At 37.7% G+C, this 24,709-nt stretch overlaps 1 protein-coding gene and 1 long non-coding RNA gene across 2 annotated transcripts; one reads left to right on the top strand and one right to left on the bottom strand.

Annotated features, from left to right (window-relative positions):
- Nucleotides 1-2,105: 2,105 nt before the first annotated feature.
- On the bottom strand, nt 2,106-4,602 carry LOC139970385 (uncharacterized). The gene is made up of 5 exons (XR_011794135.1): nt 4,441-4,602; nt 3,744-3,881; nt 3,231-3,329; nt 2,572-2,612; nt 2,106-2,121 (listed from the first exon to the last, which is right to left on the bottom strand). It is a non-coding gene; the product is annotated as an uncharacterized lncRNA (long non-coding RNA).
- A 3,036-nt stretch (nt 4,603-7,638) lies between these two features.
- On the top strand, nt 7,639-12,058 carry LOC139971112 (uncharacterized). Its single transcript, XM_071977314.1, has 2 exons — nt 7,639-7,907; nt 10,804-12,058. Exons 1-2 carry the CDS (start codon nt 7,718-7,720, stop codon nt 11,526-11,528), a joined length of 915 nt encoding a protein of 304 aa, XP_071833415.1. The 5' UTR covers nt 7,639-7,717; the 3' UTR covers nt 11,529-12,058.
- The last annotated feature ends 12,651 nt before the right edge of the window (nt 12,059-24,709 follow it).

The raw sequence follows: 24,709 nt of genomic DNA, 5'->3' as shown, positions 1-24,709 counted from the left end.
ATTGTACTTTACACTTTCCTTGCATAAGGCGATGAGAAGGAAAATATATCTTGGTGCACAATATATGTTCAGTTTGTTATATTAATCTGACTTCATTTACAAATTCAAGTTTGCAGTTGAACAATTTCCTTAACGATAGTTATTTTAAAATTAATGTTCACAATATCCTATACATATTTTATCCTATATCTTTCTAGAAGATTAAGATCTATTTTACAATAGAAAATTATTATAACCAACGCAATATTCACACAACTTTGAAAATATATTGTTTAAGACACGATTTGACCCGGCTTGAATATGCAAACTATTTTCCTTGTGGTGCGAGCTCAACTCAACTTTCCAGACTATACAGAGGATCCGCAAAGCATGCAGCGGCAAGAGTTATTTCGAAGTCATATTGATTCATAACAATATCCCCAATACTTAAGAAATAAAAATATGTATACTCTAAACAACTTGGGCAGATCAATCTGACCAATGAATCCCAAATAAAGAAAATGAACTTATACGAAATATGTGAGTTCAATTCAATTGTTGTTATTCTTAGCGAATCGGTGTTAATGCGACTTATTGTTGAAGTTAACAGACAAGACAATGGAATGTATGAGTGTTCAATTAATTTTAACACCAAGGAATACATTGAACGGTAATGTCGTTTCCCGGGGAGGTGTATATATCTACTCATCAATATCAATAAAGGGAAAAGGAAAGGATATTGGGGCAACTCGTGATCATAAGATTAAAAGGCATCTGGTATAATCTGTGCCTGTGACGAACATTGACGAGTCATCAGCTATTCAATATACAAAATGGCTTTTGTGAAAAGCGGCCCTTGATAAAAGGGCTCTTTGACCGACAAAAACGGCTGTTAATATGTAATTCTTTTTCTCGAAAGCTTTCTCATGGCCTTTCCGGTTGGGTTCCAGATGAACAAGTTGCTAGGTTATAAATGATATTGATGACCAGCGCTGTATTAGGCCCCTCTACCAGTTTCTTTAACTGTATGGATAAGACAAAGAGGTGCATTGAGGAAGCAATAAAAAAATAATAGATTAGCATCTATAATACATTATTTGAAATTGATATTAAACATTCACGGTTTTTCCTCCTTCAACTGTCTATAACTTAAATCACTAAAAAATGTAGTTCGTTAGAAAATTACTGTTTTCAATTAGGTATAAAATATATGATATTTAAGTAATATTATACTATTGCTAATGACCAATGTATAATTTATCGATGAAAAAGACTGAAGCTAAAAGAGTTAATTAAAAGGTACCTTTGTTTTAACACAATATCAGAATATCTCATTTCATTACGTTACTTACATATTCGTATTCTCTTTTCAGCCTATTATTTTCTTCCAGTAATGCTTTTGTTACATTACCACGGAGACGTAAATTAAGAGTACTCGTGCTCTCTCCCTTTGAAATCTGTAACAATAACACCCAAGATTTGTTTCCTTCAAATACTTTGAAAATTATACGTCATACGTACAAAACAAAAAACTATAAGGGAAATATGTTAAAAGACACAAAAACAACAATTCTTCCCGACTTTCCTTTGAAATATGGAGCGATGTGTTTGGAAAATTAATCTAAAGTCAACTTGTTGCCATAAGTCACTCAAACTTTCAGAGATTGGCTAATTTTACTAGTTGGGGTGACAGTTAATTGTTTTAAGATGAGTTGCACTTGAAAGTTTGCTTGAAATCATGAAACTTTAACAAGTGACGAGATGTTGTAAAATAACATCGGCGCGATTTACTTGAAGAGAGTGGATTAGCTATAATAATTTTTCTTGATAATGTAATAGAAAACTCACCGAAGGGTGTTGAAGTGAGATTGGCCCATCACTTCGTTCGTGATTAAGATCCCAGCCTGAATTCTTGATTGCTGAATAGACCTGGGGAGGAATAAACCCGTTCTAGTCATGAAGGTGCATGAAAAGTTTCTTAAAAATAAAACTTGCCTGAATTATTTCATATGAGAGAAATAAGCCAATCAACACTAGCATATCCTTGTCTGCAAAAGCTAAAAGGAGGGGTATGACGTCATTACCGGAGAAACACATTGCAACATAGTATTGTATCATACGATGAGGGTCCACGGTGTCGACCTGTTAAGTAACACAACGACATCGATGAATATTTAAGGTAATTTTCCCTTTGCAGATGAAGTGCCTAATTCGTATCAGCATTTGCTCCTCTATAATTATGGTGATTAAAAAGTGCATGATATTAAGGAGGTGATATGATATGTGATATGGGGCGGGGTGGTGGGAGTTGGTGGGGGTAGCAGTAAGCTTATTACAGGTGTTTAAATTTTACCTTAATTAGGGTTTGTTTTTTACATTATCATTCATTATCTAATAAAGACGTCAAAATAATAGAGCAATAGAACAGTAATACTAACAGACTATATTAAAGCAATCGGCTTGTAATGAAAGTATAACGGGAAACATGTTAAGTGGATTACCTTGTTTTCTGTCATTATATATTAAATGATATTTAATTAACTATATCTGAATTTAGATGGCGTCATATTTGTTGAGTGATGTATAAGTTACCTCGGTTACTAATGACGTCATATTCCCCACATGTTGGCATCCTGTGAGAGGCAGAGAGCAAGAGAGAGGAGAGAGAGATCGGGAGATGAAGAGATTCTGCAGGTTACTGTATCACTCTACTTAAGGATATAAACAACTACAATAGTTACTTGTTAGATTGAGTGGAATTACCTACTACGACAATGGTTTCAACAGACAGTTCATAGTGAGAAATCATTACCCTTTTTCACCACTTGAACCTTTCAATTTCTGCTGAAGCAATTTCACCCGGTATCAACGTAATTTGCCATGGTTGAAAATAATGTATATTTTCAAGGCAACCAATAAATAACGACCTGATATTGCAACCAGTGAAGGGGGGAGAGGGTGAGGGGATGGAGGGGTGGGGTAGTTACTTTCATATGATGCTGTATCGTTGGTTCTCGTACTAAAGTTCTTTCTTGACTTTTGTTTAAGTAATGTAAAATGCAGTTACGGGAGCGATATATATGTTTTCTTTGGATGTACTATAGATTTGTGCAGTGAAAGTTGTAGCAGCTATACGCTTATTATATTAACACCTGATTTGGACAACCCTTCTGTAACGTTAATGCTACTGTGCGTTAGTCTGGTCTGGTCATCTTTCTATAACAACAATGAATCAAATAATGTAGGCTTACCACATTATCAAAGGACGTAGCTCTGTAAATGAACCAGATATTTCCTACCAGAGTAGACCCTCCCACGATAAATCCAACGGACGCTACGATATCATGAATCTATAACGAGGGACGAATGTAGATTTTTTTTTGTGGAATTGTATTATGAAACTTATTCTTTATCTTTTACAATTCCAGCATAAGATAAGACGTTATTAATAAGTGTTGTTGTTAATCGTGCCATGACAGTGTGGCTAGCATGTAATTCGTGACTAAACTTTGTCATTTCGAGTGTAAATATTAATTATTAATATCAGCGAGATTAAATATTGATGCCTAAATATGATATTCAATACAGTTATTCTCCCAAATGTTGATCATTACTTGACATTTATATTTGATATTAATCCTTGCACAGACAGATTTGATTCTTCTCATATCTAATAATGCATATACGCTAACATATCTTCATATGTAGATACTACACAAGTTTATGAAATGATATATTTTGCTCTTTATTTCTGTTCGATGTACCTCACACATTATGAGATGCTGTTGATCTGTAAGAGCAGGGAGGAGCTCTGACTTTCTGACGATCACTGACAGGTACTTTAGAACACAGCTGACATAAGTATTACGTAATCCAAAACTGGAACAATCATCTTCGACCCTCTGTAAAACAAAGATGATTAATATTTGCTTTTTGATGCATATATGGTTAAAATATGCAACGATTAAACTCATACTCAATTAATCCAGTACCCGTAACCCATACACTTGCAAATCATATATTTTACTTGAGAAGTTATATTTACTTAAATCTAATCCTCACAATAATAACGATACATTTGTTTAGAAACCTTGTTCAATGTACAATAATTTTGTCAATAGGTCTTAACTACAATATTCATGTAACGATTTCTTGGGATGCCAGTATATCTTTCAAATGATGTAAAAGTACAACACTCTAAATACTTGTTAGATACAAGCAAAAGTTGCACCATGTTTAGCCTCGTTGCAGTTATTTAATGTGGATATCTCTGCTCTATTAGCGTGTAGTTTTATAAGCGTTTAGCGAATGGTTCAGAGCAAGTTCTTCCCCTCAAAAACAAGTTAACATTTCTGATATCTCTTGCTTTTCAAAGTTACATTTGCGGCAATATAATCAAAATATGAATATCCTTTCTTGAACTATTACAAATTGAAAGTATGTTGGCAGATAAACGGTTACCTCTTCCCTGCATAAACAATGAAACACATTACAATAGTGTGGACCAGAATTATCCCTGGCGCAGCAAATGACGTCATCAACATGTTCAGGTAGCCAGGAATAAGTCTCTCTACGTAGTCGGTTGTGATGGGTACGGGCACTGGACCACCAAGATGAACATTACCACCTAAATAGGAACAGGACAGGTTATTGGGAATAAACAAGATGGCTCTTTGTTGATATCAATTGTTGCAAATCCCAATATTTCACAATTACATCATTCATATATATATATATATATATATATATATATATATATATATATATATATATATATATATATATATATATATGTTGAGACTAGTTGCTACTAGTGTAACACTAGTAGTTGTTACTCAGAGTTTCACGCGTTGAGCGATCATCAGACAACTGATAGCTTCAAGTTATGCTCCAGGAATATATAGGCTCATGATCGCTCAACGCGTGAAACTCTGAGTAACAAGTACTAGTGTTCCACTAGTCTCAACTAGTCTCAACATATATTTCGCTCTGTCCACCGGACATAGAGCACTCTGCGCCAAGATAGACGCCAACCAACCAACTTTACCTACGCTCCTGACCAGCTCCAGACCTATCTGCAATTAGATGGAACAATGGAACAGCCGAACCAAGTTAGCTTCAACTCCTCCATGAAAAACATCCCTATACCAACTGCCAACACGTACAAGAAGAAACTCATCGAAAAATTCATCAAACGTATGAGATGGAAAGCTTCCTTCTTCCTAAAAACATGCGATGATAATGAGGAGGATGACGAGGAGGGTGACGAGCACCACCCAGCTCCCACGTAGAATTTCGGATTCAGAAGCAAGAAGTGCCCGCCGCTTATCGAAGAACTGAAGCCGTTCGAGGACGACTTGCTCCGAATGATCGAGACCGTTAAATTAAAAAAAGTCAACAACCAATTCCAGGACACACTCAGAAAAGACGTCAGCAGGATTAAACAATCTACCGAACTGCTCATCCCGGCCGACAAAACCAGAAACCTATACGAGACAGACACCCAACTACACGAAAAACTCCTCAGGCAACACATCACAAAGAATTACCAGACAACTACCATGGCATCTGTCAACCGAATCGAACCGTAAGGACCGCCACGAAGGTCAACCAATGAAGGAGCACGTCATCCGTCATAGAATGGTTCAGGAACATACAAAACAAAGACAAACATACCTTCATCAGCTTTGACATTGTTGAGTTCTACCCTTCCAAAAGAAGAAGCCTACTGGAAAAAGCCATAGCTATGGCTAAAGAGCACACCCACATCTCCAACCAAGACATCCAGATCATCATGCACTCCAGGAAGTCACTCCTATTCGATAATGGCACACTTTGGATGAATAAAGGACACAACGACCTCTTTGATGACACCATGGGTAGCTACGATGGGGCCGAGGAAAACACCTGATCAAGTTATTCAAAGAACTGGGGCTCAACATCACCATCGACTGCAACCTAAAGATTACCAACTTCCTCGACGTAACCTTCAACCTCAACACCGGAAACACTACCCTTACAAGAAGCCCAAACGACCGCCCAGTGTACACCAACAGACAATCCAACCACCTACCCAGCATCACCAGGTCCCTACCAGCCTCGATCAGCAGACGCATCTCCGCCATCTCCCACGACGATTAGATCTTCAAGAAAGCCGCACCAGCCTACAAGGAAGCACTCAAATCAAGCAACTACACCGAGGGCCTCTCATACATCGCTAACCAACCAACCAAGGACAACCGTAACAGAAGGCGCAACATCATCTGGTTCAACCCCCCTTTCAGCAGCAACATAGCCACGAACATAGGAGGCACATACCTGAAACTCATCAAAAGGAAAAAAACAATTCCCGAAGACATCGAAACTACACAAGATATTCAACAGAAACACCGTGAAAGTCAGTTAGAGCTGCATGCCCAACATCGCCAGCACCATCAAAGGACACAACAAACGCATATCAACTACCCACACAACGAAAGAAAAGGAAGCTTGCAACTGCCGACAAAAGGACACATGCACACTAAATGGAAACTGCCAGGCATCAAACATCATATACAAGGCCGAAGTGAAAACCACCGGCAACTGCAAGACTTACATAGGTCTAACGCAACGGAACTCTCGAAGCACATCTGGCAGCTGAAGCAGAACAACAAGTCATTCACCACCAATTGGTCGATCGCCAGCAGAGCAAAAGCCTACAGCAACGAGCTGAAGCGATGCAACCTCTGTCTCACAGATAAACTCACCATCATCAACGCAGACAAACAGACCCTCCTGAACAAACGCCGGGAACTCATATCGAAGTGAAGCCACGAAAACAAGTTCTACATAAACAACTCCAGCCCAACCACCAAACACCGAAAAGGGACACAACAGAAAACCCTCCCAACTGAACAACGTCAAAGGAGAGAACACATAAATATATATATATATATATATATATATATATATATATATATATATATATATATATATATATATATATATATATATATATATATATATATATATAAATATATAAATATATATATATATATAAATATATATATATATATATATATATATATATATATATATATATATATATATATATAGATATAGATATAGATATATAGATATAGATATATATAAATGCAGCATAGTTGTTTAACAGTTTTTATATATATATAAATATATATATATATGTATTATATATATATATATATATATATATATTATATATAGATATATATATATATTAATATATATAGATATATAGATATAGATATATATATATATATATATATTAATATATATATATATATTATATCTAAGATCGACACTCCTTGAATATATATATATATATATATATATATATATATATATTAATATATATATATACATACATACATACATAAACAAAATATCACGAAGCGCGCTAACAATTTGGAGGTGACAGTTGCTACGCGCCTGCACCAAAGCAAATTGCCCCCCCCCCCAACATTTGAAACAAATCGTCGCCCCTGGATATATATATTATTTTATACACGCGTACCATACAAAATGTTATTCGAATATCCTATTTCTAATTATATATTCTTAATACCGGCATTTTTTACGAGGTCTACATTGCAGGGCAGTACCCATGCATGATGAACATTCCATATAAATTCTCACTACAAACCGTTTAGCAAACTATAGTTTACTTGTCGAAGTTCGAGTCTTATCTACTCCAACACGGTTTCAACTCTTTTTCATCATGAAGTACGAAAACTATTTATTCTGTGTATTGTGTCTTCTTGTGGTAACGCAGTACAGTGGAGCATTGATAGAGGAAGATGTTTCGCGAGTTTACTGGGATGGAGTGGCTTTCTACGTCCCTGTCAGCAGAGATGTTATTCAGAAGAGGTTAGACGAGTGGCACGAGTCGAATTCTGATGTTTGTCAGGGTAAGTGTGCTCAATTGTAAGAGTCTAAGGAAACGAACATGTATGTGACGGTAGTATTTAAATTGCCATAAACCTCTGTAAATAAATGTGTGTCACAGGTGAAGCTTTGCGTTGGGTGTAACGTCGCCACATTTTCACCAAACCGTGACATTTTGAAGGTCGCTAAATTTAGCCACGTAACGCAGTTATTCGATTACACTAAACATTGGCTAATTTAACAGATGGTGGAAGTTTTTGCTATATTATTCATGGTAATTTGGGGGAGGGGAGGGGGTGATAAGGTGTAATTGCTGTGGAGTAAGCTAAAGGTTTTACTTATGTTTTTCAACGATCGAGCATTGTATACATACACTGTATATAGCAAACTCTACTCTAACATTCATATCTTCATTTAAAACCTTGTTTAAAGATGTATTGTAAAATGGTTAAAGATATTGATATCAAGAAAAGGGTCCAAGGAAGGGAGGGGTGCAACCCGTAAAAAGAAGCAGCTGAAATATCGATATAAAGGGAAAAGAAGGTTTGGTAACTGGGAAAATTGGAGATGCGGCAAATTTAGCATCATCTTAAAGAAGCACTTTACATATTTGTTAAAAAATTCCTTGATAAAAATCAAACCAAAATCCTTCCACCAAATGTTTCTCTACAAACTCTTACAAATTACTTTAATAAGTATTTTAACGACAAAATAGCACAAAAACGTTCTAACTTTCAGGACATTGATAAAGATTCTGAGCAGCTTGCTACTTCTTATCGTGGAGTTGTCTTATCTCAGTTTGAACGTACCACTATTGATGAGTTAACGGAGATAATTAATGATACTGGAATTAAATGCTCCCCTAGTGAATACTTCCGAGAGCTAATATTGATCTTCTTCTTCCTTGCATGTGTCATCTTGTTAATTTGTCTCTCATTACTGGCAGTATGGATGGTCTTAAACTTGCAGATATTTCTCCTGTCATCAAAGGGAATGGCTTAGATCATAACAATTTAAAAAAATATAGACCGATCTCCAATCTATCTTTGTTGGGTAAATTGATTAAAAGAGTTGTGCTTAAACGATTGAATACTCACGTGCATTCTAATAGCCTCAATATTTCCAGGCAATCTGCTTACAAAAAATACCATAGTTCTGAAACCCTCCTTTTGAGAGTAACAAATGACATATTAGTTGCCAGTGACAGTGGACATGCCACTGTGCTGGTACTCCTTGACTTAAGCTCGGCTTTTGACACCATTGACCATAATGTACTTTTGTCCGTATTATGTAATGAAATTGGTATTGCTAGTATTGTCCTAAACTGGTTTAAAAGTTTTATTGTGGGCAGATCTCAAAGAGTTAGAATAGGGGGCTTTACTTCTGATCAGATTTCAATTAAGTTTGGTGTGCCACAGGGATCTGTTTTGGGTCCGGTCTTATTTAACATCTATATTCGTTCACTTTACGCTGAAGTTTCTAGAATGGGTTTAAATATTCATGGTTTCGCAGATGATCACAAGGTTTATAAACACTTCAGGCACCATAATCAAGGATCAGTTCTGGTTTACTCTCTGCAATCCTCCTTTGGTTGTATTCAACGTTGGATGCGCAAATATTATTTGCAACTCAACCCTGGCAAGACCCAAATAATTGTGTTTGGTCCCCCTCCTATACTAAATTGATTCATATCAACGGTGTTAATTTTTACACTGTTGATTGTGTACGATTTGACCAAATTGTTCGTAACCTTGGTGTTTATTTTGAAGATACCATGTCTTTTCGGCATCAAATCTGTTCACTTAAATCCAGGTGCTTTCAGAATCTAAGAAATATTTCTAAAATGCGGTTCTATCTAACTAAGTCCGAGTTAAGCACTATTGTCCAATCCATGGTTATTTCGCATATTGATTATTGTAACTCACTTTATTTTGGTATCAACCAACATTTATATGATCAACTCCAATCTGTTCAAAATTTGGCAGAATTTTCTGGGCATGAAGTTCACTTCCTGAACACCACTGTAACCCTACAAAATGGTTCACTCAAAATAGACTTGTTCAATAAACTCACGGAAAAGCACAACTACCTTTTACCAAGCAGTTGCCATCCATGTCACTGTACCAGAAATATTCCGTACAGTCAAGCGTTACCGTACGCATTCGACGCATTTGCTCCTCTGAAGTCAATTTTGATTCCCGCATCAAAGAACTGTCACAACACCTCCTAAACAGACCATATTTTGGGGGTACTGTTGAAAATGCCATCAAAAATGGGTGTAAAATTGGCAAGTTGACTTTTGTATAATTTTCGTATATACCCTCTTCAACTTTGTCAACCACTCAGTGATCACGGACTTTTTTTTTTTTTTTTAAATCGTTTCACGTGCAAAGTCAATGGGTGTAAAAATGGCAACAATTACTTGCTTGACGAGCCCCTTGCCCCTATCACTGAGAGGTTGACAAAGTTTCCGCCCCCACGGGAAAACGCGACATCCTCTCGCTACCAAATTCATACAGCATTAAGAGCATACGAAAATAATGATACCCCCCTCACCGGGCTAATTTCCTTATTTTATATTTCATCATGGCTATCAGGCTGATTTTGTTTTTAATTTGATTTATTTTGTGTCCAAAAATGGGTTATGTGACTGGTATAGACCTATGTTATGTGACTGGTAGATATCAGGTGAATGGTATACTTTAATATTATATGTTTTAAAAAAGTCACGGACTTTGCTAGAAGTATCCACCATCTGTTACTGAAGGTCATTCGTAGGTGACCTAGGTTTTACAGCATTCTAAACGTCGCAAATGTTCCATAGTAATTACTGAGGGTCTTAACTGGTCCAAATTATGCACATATATTTATGAGTATACATTATAACTGCATTCTTTCTTTCTTTTTACTGTTTTCCAGGTCCCAGATTATTCTTACCGAACTTCCGTGTGTTTCCAGAGTTAATGGACGAAACCCAACACCCAATATACGTCGACTTTGGGTACATGACGTTCTCTGACTTTGAGGATGGTAGCGACCCTCACAACCCTCTCTTTTACGGAATTGAAGTCGCTGTTACCATTCCTTTATTGACTGACCAACCGGATGGACCGCCTAAATACTCGCTGGCCCTTGCTAAATTCTACGATCGAAGTCGGGTTGATTTTCCAATGCCGAATATTCTCTACCCATACATTCCTGCTGATGAACTTACACTGGATGACGAAGGCGCTTCTATTCGGATAGGTGAGGAAAGAATGACCGTTACCTTTCAAAGACAAAATCATCCCTGTATTCCGCCAGCAGATGTTGTCCGTCACGAGTTTGACGAATTTGTGAAAGAGGATTTGCACTTCGGAATCCCGGAACCGCATTTCGGGTACAGCAAATGTGATCCTTTTAAGAACAAGTTCTGCGCAGCTGAAGAGAAATTGGGATGCGCGGTGAGCCGTTATGCTCCTAATCTCTGTCAAGCCTGGGTGCCTATTGACGTCGTTCCTTGCGCTACCTCAGTTCAAGTTGGAACTATTACAGATTACTTCCGGGATTTCATGCTCTTTGGTGATAATCCGATTAATATTATCGCATCGGAGACGTTCATTGGTAACTTTACGATTGGTTTGAAGTATCCTTGTATCGAGTAATTGTTGCTGTAAACTTTGCATGATGGTTTAAAGTATAGTATAGGGGCGGGAGGAGTTGGTTGAGATCCCTGCATGTATGTCCATTGTATGATGTAGCCAATGATATCACTAGCGTCGAAAGTCAGCAGGCTTTTGTCAGCAGTGTTTAAGTGCTCTCATTCGATCATACTTAGCATTTTAAATCAAACTCGGTGAAGGTATAGTTTATTGTGGCATTTCTAAAAGTAGATGTTGCAGGGCTTGAGATTCGCAGAGAGGGAATGACAGGTGGAGAAAGGTGGGTGGAGAGAGAGAGGGCGAGAGATGAGAGATGCACCCCGCTATAGACTTGTGTCATATATCAACTTTATTCATTAATGTTTTGTTTCCCCTCGTTGTATTTTTTGAGGGTTTTCTTAAATGCATGTGGCAAACGTAGAATACCTTACATATTTCCTGCTTCAAAACTTTCCAATGATGTAACGCCCTCATCAGAACAATAAACAGGTATAGCATTTTAAATTGTTTATATCATTCTTATTTCCAGTATCTGTTCACTTACCATAAAGTTACGGTTACAGTCAGGGTAGTAACCAGGGAGGAGCAGGGGAGCGACTGCTCCCCCCCCCCATTCAGTGTCGAAAAAAATATTAAAAACTGTTGTTTTTTAGCATGGGATTTTGTCAGTGCTCTTTTGATCTTGAATACTCGTCAGCTCCGTTAACTCGAATATAATCGTAGTAACATTTAGGCCTACTGATTCAGCTACTTACTTAGTTTGGCAGATGCAATTAGCTAAATTTAATCTATAGCCTATTACAAGCCTACAGTTGGCCACTGCGTAATAAAATACATATTGCCTACCTAACCGCACTCATTGGAGTGTCACGAACCGTATGCACAACGACGTCTACAACGTTCGTTCTCATCCTTTCTATGATTCGTCCAAAGTTGTTCCACGAACAGCATATGTTATGAAGCTAAGCTAGCATTCGTACGTGATACGCGCTTCCTATAAATAATTATTACACTGCTAATACACTGCGATAACGATATTTGTTTTTAGGCCACTGCACATCTGGCTGTCTTACAAAATATGAAAGTTTATATTGTCCATCAGTTAAGTTCGTCATATATATTAAAGTCCAGACATTGGACAATAAACAAGAAACATCCTACTGGAAGAAATTGTAAATGGGCACTATGTTTGTCTTTCTGATTATGTAAAAGAATATGTGAAAGAATTCAAACAGGAAACAAAATCTGCTGATAATATGATATCATATGATAATGATGAAATTGGCAAAACATTGTACCAGATCGCATCTAAGGACCTTCAATTGTTCAAAAAATCTCAAAGGGGAGGGGCACACCCCTCCCTTTAGAACCCTCCCCCATATCAATAGAAAAATGTGCTGCCCCCTTTCAAAACCTGCATGGCTACGTCGCTGGATACAGTCAGTGATGTACGCAATATTTCAAAGGCGAGGAGGAGGAGGAGGGGGGGGGGGGACTTAAATCAAACTTTCTCAACTGATTTAGGTATGGGCTTTAACCCTTATGGAAGGACCAGAGACGAATCAAGGATTTTATAAGGGAGGGGTGCTCCCTCTCATATCATCATATTTACTGACGGATAGCAAGCCTTGGGATCTCAATTAATTCGAAAATTTTCCAGACAGTTAATTTAAAGCCACTGTGATAAATACAGGTTGTATTTCGGTACCACTTATATTCTTTCTATTTTTCTCTCTCTCTTTTTTAGAAATGAAACTTTAAACATTATAGAGGCTCTTAATGAAAATGGCTTAACTATGCTTACAGTATAGCACACGAACTATACTTTAAAAAAAAACGAAAACACAGACTTTTAACTTGTTAACCTATTCGAGAGCACGTGATGTTGGATGTCGATGCTCTGTTCTAAAAAATATATTAAAAGACAAAATCAATATGAAATTTGACATTTGTAAAGGAACGGATTACGTTAGCAACTCGGATCGGACTAAGATATGCCGAAGATAGCATAAATGTGTTCTTAAAGCTGTATATTACGCCGTTACAATTGCTCCAATCTCTTGAGACAGTTCTCTGCCGACAAAGGAAATAAACAGGTGCTGATCCAGGAGCGTATGTTATTAGTGGATGGGAGAGGTGGTACATCACCTTCTCAACTCACAATTAAACAATAAAAGTATAGTTATTATACAACAACCTTACGTTTACATTCCTTTCGGGAAACATTCATACAGTAGTTTTGATTAGTCTTTTGTCTATACATTTTGTGGCATGAGATATACGGATCGGGAATAGACCCTTTGGTTATGAATAGTTCCCCTGTCCAATTACTTTACTCAAATTTCTGGCGTAACATTTGTTGCGCGGGGAGATAGGTTGTAGAGATGTTGAGCCTACGAGAGCAACACATTCATCTTTATACCCTCGCCAGTAAGATCAGTTTACAGACTTAACTATTTCTACTAGTGTTGTTATTGTACAGAATAGTACTTTGAGGGGAAGGGGATGGGAGGGAGGATACGGAGGGGGGTGGGGAGTAGAAGGCTACAATCTCGATCTGTCACGTATAGTGTTTCTTATACCTTGTCTGAAGCTATTTCTGCCAGGAAAGTTTAATCATTTCATTAAATTAGGTAAAGTAACCTGCGAAATTCATACTCCACAACTAAAAACCTGATCTAAATGTAGCAAAAGTTATAGTGGTTGAAGTATCAGATGAATTTATCCATGCTATATTTGTTTTATATACTTGAAATATCCATTAGCGAGTTAAAAAGTCAGAGGAAACACATACCCAGTCATCAACAGTACTATGTTAGTATATGTTAAGAACGCTTCTGACAAACACCTCTGCCCCACCTCTCTAACAAACACAATAATAAAGAAAAATAACGATGGTAAAAAAAGAAGAAGATTGGTCACAAAAAGCATGCACCAAAACTCTAGGAATCATCATAAGATAAATAAATATCAGCTAAATGGGTGTTTCCTTCTTCCTCTTGATATTCTGTTTGTTCGAAGTGATTCAGCAAACATGTCATCTAACACCTGACTCAAACGTGGGAGGCGGGGGGAGAGGGGAGACAAATTCCAAATTCACCCCAAATGATTGAGGTTCTTACGAATGAGAGTGCGGCTGTGGGGTCGTTGAATACGCCCCCCCCCCCCCCGTGTAGGATGGGGATTTCGGGTTTCCTCACCCAGAAAAGAGTTTAGAGGTCAAATTATGTATTCTAATATGGTATATTTAGACTCTTAATTAGGTCCTATTAGGTTTAACTTAGAAGATGATAACACTTCTCTATCACCACAAATCAGCAATGTGTCTGTGAGACTATATTATCTCATGTTGGTTATCCATTGGTTAACCGTTAAAATTAAGTAGGGTTATTTTTTAGAACATGTAACCTAATCAAGAAACACACTATGTGTCTCATGTCACATGGTAATGACACACACACACACATTACGTTTGGACCCTACACCATGACACACACACACTCACATTATCTTTGGACCCTAGACCAGCCCAACACCATGCATGTCATCGTGGTACACTTATGGTACCGCCTACTAATGTACACTGACTCACCAAGAAGTACAATATATCATCTCAACAACAGTTACAAGTTTTCGTGTGACATTGCGTCGAAATATAAATGATTAATACACATAATGAACAAAACACTGACGTATACAAAATCATCCTTCAGTCGTTTCTTGGCGGCTGGCAATAATTGTGAGGGTGGGGTAGTGATGCAACTAGCTCAAGAAGTTATGCCATGTGTAACAGTTACGCCTGTTCAAGCATAACGAAGTATATTCTTTGCATCAGTAGGTAAAATACCAGCCGTAAAATGCAGCAATATATTTATATTGCTACGGTGGAATTGTTAACGCTATACTTCATATATAAATGCTCATGTGAAAGCTCAAACCAGTTATTTTCATTCGAAATATGTGACCTCAGCATATACCATGGGTACTATACCATGGATAATAATAAATATGCACACACTTGTTTTGCTGTACTGTAGGGGCAATCAAGGGGGGGGGGTAAATGACTGAGCATTGATAAAACTGAAATGAGCGCCTTGATGCCAAGTCGGGTAGGTTCCATTGGCCCTCCTTGGGGCCCCAGATTGCTCATAGAAATCTTTAAGTTGCTTCTGTTTGGTCCCTAAATGGATATATCAGTCATAAATATGTTTAATATCACATGTGACAAGTGATTAGACTTAAATTAAGAAAGACTAAGGGCCTTAACCATGAATTATAAAACTGAGACTTAGCCAAAAACGGATACAATCTGAAACTTTGCACACAATTACAGGTCTACATCATGCATGCACACATATGGTATCATAAGTATATTTAAAAAGAACTGTTGGGTATCCGGGCAAATTCACTTTATCGGAAATATAAAAGCCTATACGATAAAGATACTTCGGGGCAGTAGCATGAGTAGATTCTCTAGGGGGAATCTGGGGAACATTATGTATCTCCCAAATGTCACATAATAATGTTTTTATGTGTGTTTATGCCAGGGCCATTTTCAGAAAGTTTTAGACGGTGGGCTATTTCCCTAAAGGGACTATCATGACACGATACGCGAAGCGCCACCATCTGTGAGCGCGTAGCGTGGCTATTTGTTGTTGTTGTTGCAAATAATGTCTCACAAATTGCCGGAAATTGCACTTCACAGGCCTTGTAAAAGTTACATCTAGGCCTCAACATTCATTATATTGAGATCTCATGTTTTAGAAATATACACTCCCCCCCCCCCTCCCCCCATAAAAGGTAAATTAGAAAAAATGGAATTCGGTAAAATCCCTTTGTAGAAAAATAGGACATTACATTACCTTATAGGCTCTGCATTATTCATTGTTTTACCCAGGTAATTGAATTGAATTGAATTAAAAGCAAGCTAGTGCATTCTGGTGGTAGCCGTAGCCTATATATGCTGAGGGGAAGCCATATAGGGAATTTAGGTGTAAATTAATTGTGAGGTTTGTATTATTATTATTTGTTTCACATGACAAAAAGGGACCTACGGGGGGGGGGGCGGAGAATGAACTGATTGGATGGGCCGTGTAGTGGACTGCGCGTCCATATTCTTAGTTAAAACATTTGAGCACTGATATAGAGGCAAACAATGAAACTGGTAGGCCTACTATAAAACATTTTGACGTAAATAATATATTTACTAACCGTAGTTTTACATCCTATCATGATGCACAATATAATTTACATATAGTGTTATATTGCTTGTACGTGAAATAAAACAAATTATAAATAAATGGAAAGAAACGAATATACTGGAAAGGAGATTAGCGATGCTGCGGACTTTCATTATCTGCTGGCTTGGCAGATAGCCTCAGCGGTGTATGGGCCCGGTTCCTCATTTAATTTATGGTATAAAAGAAAACCGTAATTCTTACTTCAACCCAGTTGAAAAGTTTCATTTTTCATTGGGGAGGGGTGGGAGGAGGTCGGGTGGTTGAGCAGATGAGAATAAAACATTACTAACTACTAATCTTATAGCACAATGTTTGAGCTCCCTTTATGAGAAACACGAGTCATTGTGAGCCTGAGCGCCTTCACGATTCAGTTACTAAACCCGGGGTGGGGACATTTGATATTGTGACCCCACCCTTCAAAAAAATGGTGGGCGTGTCCCCCTGTCCCCAAATGTTTGACGCCCCTGCTGTACTGTGCCTTCTTGCAGTGAATCAGTATTCAGATAGACGAGGACGAAGTAAGAGTCACTTTTCAGAGACAAAATTATCCCTGTACTCCACCCCAGATGCCGTTGGGCATGAATTTGAAAAGTTTGTACCCGTGGATTGGCATCTTGGATCTCCCGAACCACAATATGTATATGTCTATCGTCATCATTCCGACAACAAGTTCTGTGAAGTCGCAGAGAAGTTGAAATGTGCAGGAAGCCGTTATGCACCAAATTTCTGCCAGTCAGTTTTTGTGGGTGGTTGACATAAATCCTTGCGTTCCCATAGTTGAATTTCAAACAGTGACATTGTTTCCCTGCGATGTTATGCGCTGCGGTAACGGTCCGATCAACATCGTTCCTTCAGAAGCATTCTTTGGTAACTTTTCGACTGGTTTTATGTACCCTTGCATCGTTGAGGAGTGTCTCGATATGAATTTACATGAGAAGGAATGAAAAGTTCTGATTGAGTTAAAGGAATAACTGACTTCATGGGAACCCAGGTATGCTATCATTTGGTACCATATTGTTATGTGAATAGAGGAAACGGTTTTAGTGACGTATAAACGGGTATTGACCCATCAGAGGTCGGGATTGAGCCTTGAGTGGTTCTTTCCGTTAATTAAAGTAATGGTTAGTAATTCCGTTATTATTATTGGTGTCGGTGGATAGTAAATCGAGTTCAGTGACGGGGTTCTTAAGTTAAATGTTTAAAAAGAGCGGTTGAAGGGGTACAACATATCAGTGTGCATTTCATGGCCTGCAAAATTAAAGGAACACCGTAATTACTATGTTGATCCTCAAAAAACAAAATCAAGTGGAGATGTTGGCGGTTGCTTCTCCTTCTGTCCCGTTCAAATGGGTAGTGCAGGGTAAATTTAGTTTTGACTAATGGAAAATATATTACGTGCATCCTGGTAAAATTTGCATTCAATTCTTATGTATCGTTGACGAGATAACAACATTTGAAATTGACGTGATAAGTACCAAAAATGAACTTGAAGCAAACATGTGTGATGTCATAGCTGCGCACCGAAACATTTGTGTAATGTTTCCTTTAACATGTATATACAAGTTGCTTCGTCAAAATTGGGATGCATTAACATATGAATACACAGAATAGTAATTTAAAGCAACGTTTGTGCTCTACCCAATCCAATGTCGAGACAATAAAGTCAAATCTAAAAAATAAACAGAACAGCTTTCAGTGTGCAACAATCACATAACACCTGTTTGCTTCAAGTTCACATTGCAGTACAAACTGTGACAATTTTAAGTATCAATATTTCGAAAACGCAATGTAGGATTTTCATTCATATTTCACTAAGATGTTTAGTATTTATTTGCTATTCTTTCATTAATCAGAAACAAATTCATGTGGACTATTTCTTGTAAGGTTAAAATAAGAAAAAAGCAGATAAGTCAAAAACTTCATGGTAGTCCGCAAGATTAATTTCGTGCCCACCACTGATCCATAGATGGTAAGTCTGCGTGGCCTTTGGTTATGGAATTATAATGATTATAATTGTGGTGATCCACAAAATACAAACAGGTGGTGTTGCACGGATTTCTAGTCTTCTCTCTTTATCCTGTTGTGTCGACTTGACATTTTCGTGGAGAGAAATTCACTTATCGGGAATTTTCACCCTTGGGTTACGTATATTCCCCCTCCTCCCCCTTCTCCACCTCCACCTCCACCTCCACCTCTCTCTCTCTCTCTCTTTCTCGCTGATGTGTATATGGAATCGACCGGCTCTAGCTGCATGCACTCCGTGAAACACCTTCGGGAGGAGTACAAGTTTGGATTCTGAATTCATAAACATGGCTTTGATTGTAGTATTGACGAAGAGTGCGTTACATATCGACATATTGTTTGTTACAGATTGAAGCAGGAAATGTGTTATCGTGTTATGGTATTCTGCCTGGAACAGTAGTAAAACTTGTTTTCTTCTTTTGGGCGAAAGCTAATAGCATACATGTACATGCCAGTAAATATAGTGAATTTCATTCACTCATGTATACATACATAAATGCATACATGCATACATGATCAACTAAAGGCTCTGCAACGCTGCGGTTCAAGTGTATCATTTAACAGCTGCCAAATATACACTTCAACCGCAGTGGTGCAGAGACAAGAGCCTTTTGCTGAATTATGTATGCACGAGTGAATGAAACTTTCTATATGTAGTGGTATGTCGTCGTCGTCGTCGTCGTCCTATGAGTCATGACTGACCCTTTGTGACCCTATTGATGATGACGTTCCAACCACTTCTATCCTGGGCATATCGGTGAGCTGCGCAGATGTTCATGCCGGTGATCTCTTTTATCCCGTCAGCCCATCGAACTTTTGGCCTACCACGTTTTCGTTGACCCTCAAAATGACCTTGGGTAATGATCTTCTCCAAGTTGTCACCTTCTCTCCTAGAAATGTGTCCAAAATACTGCAGCTTTGGACACATGTATGTACATGTATGCTATTAAGTTTTCTCCAAAAGAGAATAAAAATGTACTACTACTTACAGTCAGAATACAAGATAGTTTCCGTGTGGACTATATATAATAAAAGAGTATAACATTATTTGCTGCCACTTCGGCCACTTTTACTTATCCCCGCGTTAATTTTAATGATACTAAAATATTAATATAACTTTATTTTTGAACCCTTCTTTGAATCTTCTTCTATTCTGCATGGTTACTAATCTACTCCGCAAAGTTAAAAGTAATGCCTATTTAGACTCGCCTGACTTCACTGGCTGGGAGAAGGCCTCAGTTCTGGCAAAGAGGAAGGAAAGGGGACCCCCTGGTCTAGGACATCCAGTGAGTGCTAACAAGCTAAACCCGTCGAAGGTGGACGGCAAAGCCACCGAGGGGGTTGGGTTTTGGGTTGGGGTGGGGGTTGGTATTAGTATAGAATGGAAATTAGTGATGGTTGATGCCAAGTCTGAGGGTCCCAACGGCTGAAGTCAATCGCTCCTCTCCCGCTCGGTATCCTGTTCTTTTGTTGTTGTTTTTCCCGCTTTTTTCCTGCTTCCATATGTAACAAACAGTATGTCGATATGTAAAGCACTCTTCGCCTATACTACAATCAAAGTCATGTTTATGAATTCAGAATCCACAATTTTACTCCTCCCGAAGGTGTTTCACGGCGTGCATGCAGCTAGAACCGGTCGATTTCCATACACACATCAGAGGGTGAGGGGGGGGGGGGGAGGGGGAAAGCTCACAATACCTCGTGGATCTCAAAAAGGGAGCTCAAAATTTGTGCTATGTAATTAGTAGTTTTTATCATTTTATTCTCATCTTCTCAACCTTGCACCCCCCCCCCCCTCGAAGAAAAATATAACTTTCCAACTGATTTGAAATAAGAATTTCCTTTATAGCGTAATTTATCTGAGGAACCGCGCCTATATAGACCGCTGGGGCTATATGACAAGCCAACAGATATGAAAGCCAGCAGCATTCCCTAACTCCTTTCCACTACATTTGGGTTTTATTTTTAAATTTATAGTGTGTTGTATGTTGCACGTACATGCACTATAACACTATGTGAAATTATATTGTGCATTCAGTTTGGTTGGAAAAGCCAATCATATAGGAGTTTTGAGACAGCTACCTATATGGTGCTAAGCCTGTGTGCTAGGCTGGTAGTCATGTTGTTGTTATAACCATGTTACTTATTATACCTCAAGTTGTATACTTTAGTAGTTATTTACATAATTATGTTCACAATTTTTTTTCTATTTGTGATTAAGTTAACTGATGCCAAGTACAGGACCGTAGCCTGCGGGGAGCGGGGCAGCTGCCCCCTAGCTGAGATTTCAACTTCCTAAATAAAAAGGAAAGATAATGTGAACACCTGGACAGTATTTCAGTTAGTTTTAGCTAAATGTTCATACCATTTCTTTGATTTCATTAGTCAGTAGTGTGCAACCTCAAGATTTTCGGCACGTACTGTAGGAATGGAGATAAAAAAGAACACATAGTTCATTTTAACCGCTCATTTCTTATATGTACGATCGCAGATGCTATGACCGTGCGTTTGTTTTGCTTTTCAAAACAGTGGCACGAGTCGAATTCTGATGATTGTCAGGGTAAGTGTGCTCAATGATGAGAGTCAAGGAAACGAAATTGTATGTGACGGTAGTAAATTGCCCTGTACCTCTGTATATAAATGTGTGTCACAGGTGAAGCTTTGCGTTGGGTGTAACATCGCATCATTTTGACCAAATCGTGACATTTTTAAGGTCGCTGAATTTAGCCACACGTAACGCAGTTGTTCGATTACACTAAACATTGGCTGCTCTTAAATATATCGCATTATTAACAGTTATATAATGATGATAAAATACAACATCATATTTTGTAATGATGTGATGCTTTAAATTTTACGTATGGTAGAAGTTTTCGCTATATTATTCATGGTGAGGTGGGGGTAGAGAGGGTGATAAGGTGTAAATGATGTGGAGTAAGCTAACAGGTTAAACTTATGTTTTTTTAACGATCGAGCATGGTAACATACACTTTATATATCAAACTCAACTCTTACTTTTCATATCTTTATTTAAAAGCTTGTTTATAGGTTGTAAAATGGCTAAAGAAATTGATATCGAGAAGAGGGTCCGGGGAGAGGGGTGTTACAAAAAATCAACCAATCTGTTGCAAATCATTTCAATTTCTCAAAATCATTCGATTGAGAATTTGCTTGTTATTGCCATTGACCAAAACGATTCTTGGACAGATAAATCTAGAAAAGGTCAAGATCATTTCTGGGAACCGAACCTAAGGACCACAGCACAATTCGGTATAAACATCAGAAATGATCTGCCCTCCCAGATAAACCAAAACAATTCCTTTGAAATTGCAAGGGAATCGGATTAAAATAATCCGATTTTCCAAAATTTCTGCTACATCCAGCAGAAATCAGTAAGTCGCATTGACTTCACTGCCATGCCGACACTCTTCTCTATAAAATAGTTTCAATTCCTGCTACTCCTTGTCACTTTCAGTGATCATGCACTGAATAAGAACTAGTTTTGCTCGAAAGCTCTGCTAAAACCAAACATTGGCTGTTTTACCTCCAATCACACACCTAATTTAATTATTGAATCTCACTCGAGATCCACCCTTCCTCTAAATGCAGCACAGTTGTTTAACAGTTTTTCCATTATTCCTATATATATATATATATATATATATATATATATATATATATATATATATATATATATATATATATATATATATATATATATATATATATATATATATATGTATATATATATGTATATATATATATATATATATATATCTGTTCAAAGTATCTCTTTCGAGATCCGGCTTTAGGAATCACAAATGATTTCGAGTTGGTTAGCATCATGTTTGATCTCTAGAGTAAGGCAAAATATGTCACCAAAAACAGAACTAGTATTGTTCGATACAGGTGACAAACGCCTACAGTGGAATTACGACCTTCCTTACCGGTTTCGAACCTCTGGACATACAATCAGCGTCCATAGCCTAGTGGTTAGGGTGTCCGCGTACAGAGCGGGAGGCCCGTGGTTCGAATCCCGGTGGAGGCTGAAAGTTTTTCACTTTTCTTGATTTTCCAACTCATTACGATTTTCATTTATATATATTCATTTGCCTTTGTCGTTCACCTCCATTGCATTAACATAAAGTCTGTTCAAAGTATCTCTTTTGAGATCCGGCTTTAGGAATCACAAATGATTTCGAGTTGGTTAGCATCATGTTTGATCTCTAGAGTAAGGAAAAATATGTCACCAAAAACAGAACTAGTATTGTTCGATACAGGTGACAAACGCCTACAGTGGAATTACGACCTTCCTTACCGGTTTCGAACCTCTGGACATACAATCAGCGTCCATAGCCTAGTGGTTAGGGTGTCCGCGTACAGAGCGGGGAGGCCCGTTGTTCGAATCCCGGTGGAGGCTGAAAGTTTTTTCACTGTTCTTGATTTTCCAACTCATTACGATTTTCATTTATATATATATAAATATATATATATACATATATATATATAGGAATAACGCAAAACTGTTAAACAACTATGCTGCACAATTCATAATCATGGACGTTAACTATGAATGTAAAAGACTGACTTCGGTTAGCTTGATTAACGAGAAAATGTAATAACGCAAAATATAATAACTTTTGTTCATGACATACGTGAAAACGCTTTTTATAGATGGACGTCATAAGTCACGTGATCATTTAAAAATCCATATCTCCGTTACATTGCTGCATTTGCCCTACATTACGTTTACAACGTCATATACCCCAATTAAATTAGTAATGGCTGATAATATACAAAGAAAATGAACGCCTTGTTCTGATTCTTCTGTTAGGTTTTCTGTGATTTAAGAGTGTATTGATTGAGTATGTACCATGATGCTTTTAGCAATCTACTTATGACACAAAGTCATAAAATTATTGTGTATCGCACAATTTTTTGTTATCGAAGCTTTTAAGGTGTCATGGAGATATTGATCTAACTTGACCTAATATTTCATAATGTTTGAGGGTTTGCTCAAAATCAAATATTTTGAGCAATGTGGATCATTTACCTCTCATGTCGAAAACACATTTAAAGCAAGGTCTTTGTTAAAACTTGGAGTAGAGGGGGGAATTTCATGAAAAGGACTTACACCCATTTCTATAGGAGAAGTTTCGTGTGGTTTTCAAATTCACGCCCGTGGGATGGAAAAAGGGGCTTGTCGTATATGTTGCAAATATAGGGAAAATTGTTAAATAAAATATTAAACAATTTTCAGATAGAACAGTCAAAAGTTCGAAAAGAACTGTCGATATTTTGACTTGTTCCTACTGATTCGACCTTTCATATCAAAGAAGTTCGAATAAAGAAATAAAAAATCTTTAGATAAAGGTTGAAATATTTTTTACAAATGATCGATAAATGACACAAAATATTTCATTTTGCGAAAATTAGACTATATTCTCGGAAAATAATGATAAAAAATTGAAATTATGGATAAGGAGTTCTCCAACGTCCCATCCGAGCAATTTCGTATAACTTTTTTTCAAAACTGAAATTCTTCTGGGGAATATCCCCAAACCTCACCGGCTTTCTCAACGACCCAACCTCTCTACTTACACCACTGCTTTATAACTTTTACCCCATTTGCTGGTGCGAGTCCGAAATTTTAGAAACGAGTGGGTGTGGCCTGGAATCGTTGAAGGTGGCTGGCATGTAGGGGTTGTGGGGTGTTCGCCAGAAACTTTTAGGCGTCATATAGTGCATTACGAGGCATCTTTAGATACTAAATTAGGACAATAATTAGGTTAAGACCATAGGAATTGAAGTAGGAAAATTGCTGACACAGTGTATCGCCGTGTGCAATGGAGCCTTGAAAAAAGTGAGGGCGATTTGCGTTGTACGGCAAAAAGCCGTGAAAAAAGGCAATCCTCCCACCCG

This window comes from Apostichopus japonicus, chromosome 8, assembly GCF_037975245.1.
Source record: "Apostichopus japonicus isolate 1M-3 chromosome 8, ASM3797524v1, whole genome shotgun sequence".
Lineage (NCBI taxonomy): Eukaryota > Metazoa > Echinodermata > Holothuroidea > Aspidochirotida > Stichopodidae > Apostichopus > Apostichopus japonicus.
This window is presented reverse-complemented; position numbering and strand designations above follow the sequence as displayed.

Bases quoted from the DNA above. Each gene is read 5' to 3' on its own strand.
- LOC139971112 (XM_071977314.1), top strand. From the start codon at position 7,718: ATGAAGTACGAAAACTATTTATTCTGTGTATTGTGTCTTCTTGTGGTA. The intron at 7,908-10,803 runs GTAAGTGTGCTC...ACTGTTTTCCAG, and splicing joins GAATTCTGATGTTTGTCAGG to GTCCCAGATTATTCTTACCG.